At 42.9% G+C, this 945-nt stretch overlaps 1 protein-coding gene across 1 annotated transcript; it reads left to right on the forward strand.

Moving 5' to 3' along the window:
- On the forward strand, positions 1-945 carry LOC140842989 (olfactory receptor 6C2-like). The gene has a single exon (XM_037004798.2). It carries the CDS (start codon positions 13-15, stop codon positions 943-945), a length of 933 nt encoding a protein of 310 aa, XP_036860693.2. The 5' UTR covers positions 1-12.

A 945-nucleotide genomic window follows, 5' to 3' on the forward strand; every position in this document is an offset into this window, starting at 1 on the left:
CTGAAGACAGTGATGAAAAATCATTCTTCAATAACATTCATCCTACTTGGATTAACAGATGACCCACTACTACAGGTTTTTCTTTCAGTATTTCTGTTTCTCACCTACATTTTCACTGTTGCTGGAAATCTCATCATTGTGCTCCTCACTCTGCTGGACCCTCACCTTAAAACTCCCATGTACTTTTTCCTTCGGAATTTCTCCATCTTAGAAATAATATTTACAACTGTCTGTATTCCTCGATTCCTGTATAGCCTGACAACTGGGGACAGAAGGGTTACCTATAATGCTTGCGTCATCCAATTATTTTTTATCATCCTCATTGGGGCAGCAGAATTTTTTCTCCTAACTGCCATGTCTTATGACCGCTACGTGGCCATCTGCAAGCCCCTGCACTACACCACCATCATGAGTGACAGGGTTTGCACCATTCTTGTCCTTTTGTGTTGGCTGATTGGGTTAATTGTCATACTCCCCCCACTTAGCCTAGGAATTCAGCTGGATTTCTGTAACTTCTATCTCGTTGACCACTTTGGCTGTGATGCATCTCCTCTTCTGAAGATTGTTTGCTCAGACACTCAATTTATAGAGCAGCTTGCCCTTGTCATGGCTGTGCTGACCCTCATTTTCACATTAGTCTGTGTAGCTGTGTCCTACACATACATCATCAAGACTATTTTAAGACTCCCTTCAGCTCAGCAAAGAAAGAAGGCTTTCTCCACCTGTTCCTCCCACATGATTGTAGTTTCCATCACCTATGGAAGTTGCATCTTCATCTACATCAAACCAGCAAAGGAGGGCGTGGCCATGAATAAGGTGGTGTCATTGCTCAACACGTCAGTCATCCCTCTGATGAACCCTGTCATTTATACTCTGCGGAACAAGCAAGTCAAGCAAGCCTTCACGGACTCAATAAAAAAGATGGCCTTTCTTTCAAAGAATTAG

This window comes from Manis javanica, chromosome 10, assembly GCF_040802235.1.
Source record: "Manis javanica isolate MJ-LG chromosome 10, MJ_LKY, whole genome shotgun sequence".
Classification (NCBI taxonomy): Eukaryota; Metazoa; Chordata; class Mammalia; order Pholidota; family Manidae; genus Manis; species Manis javanica.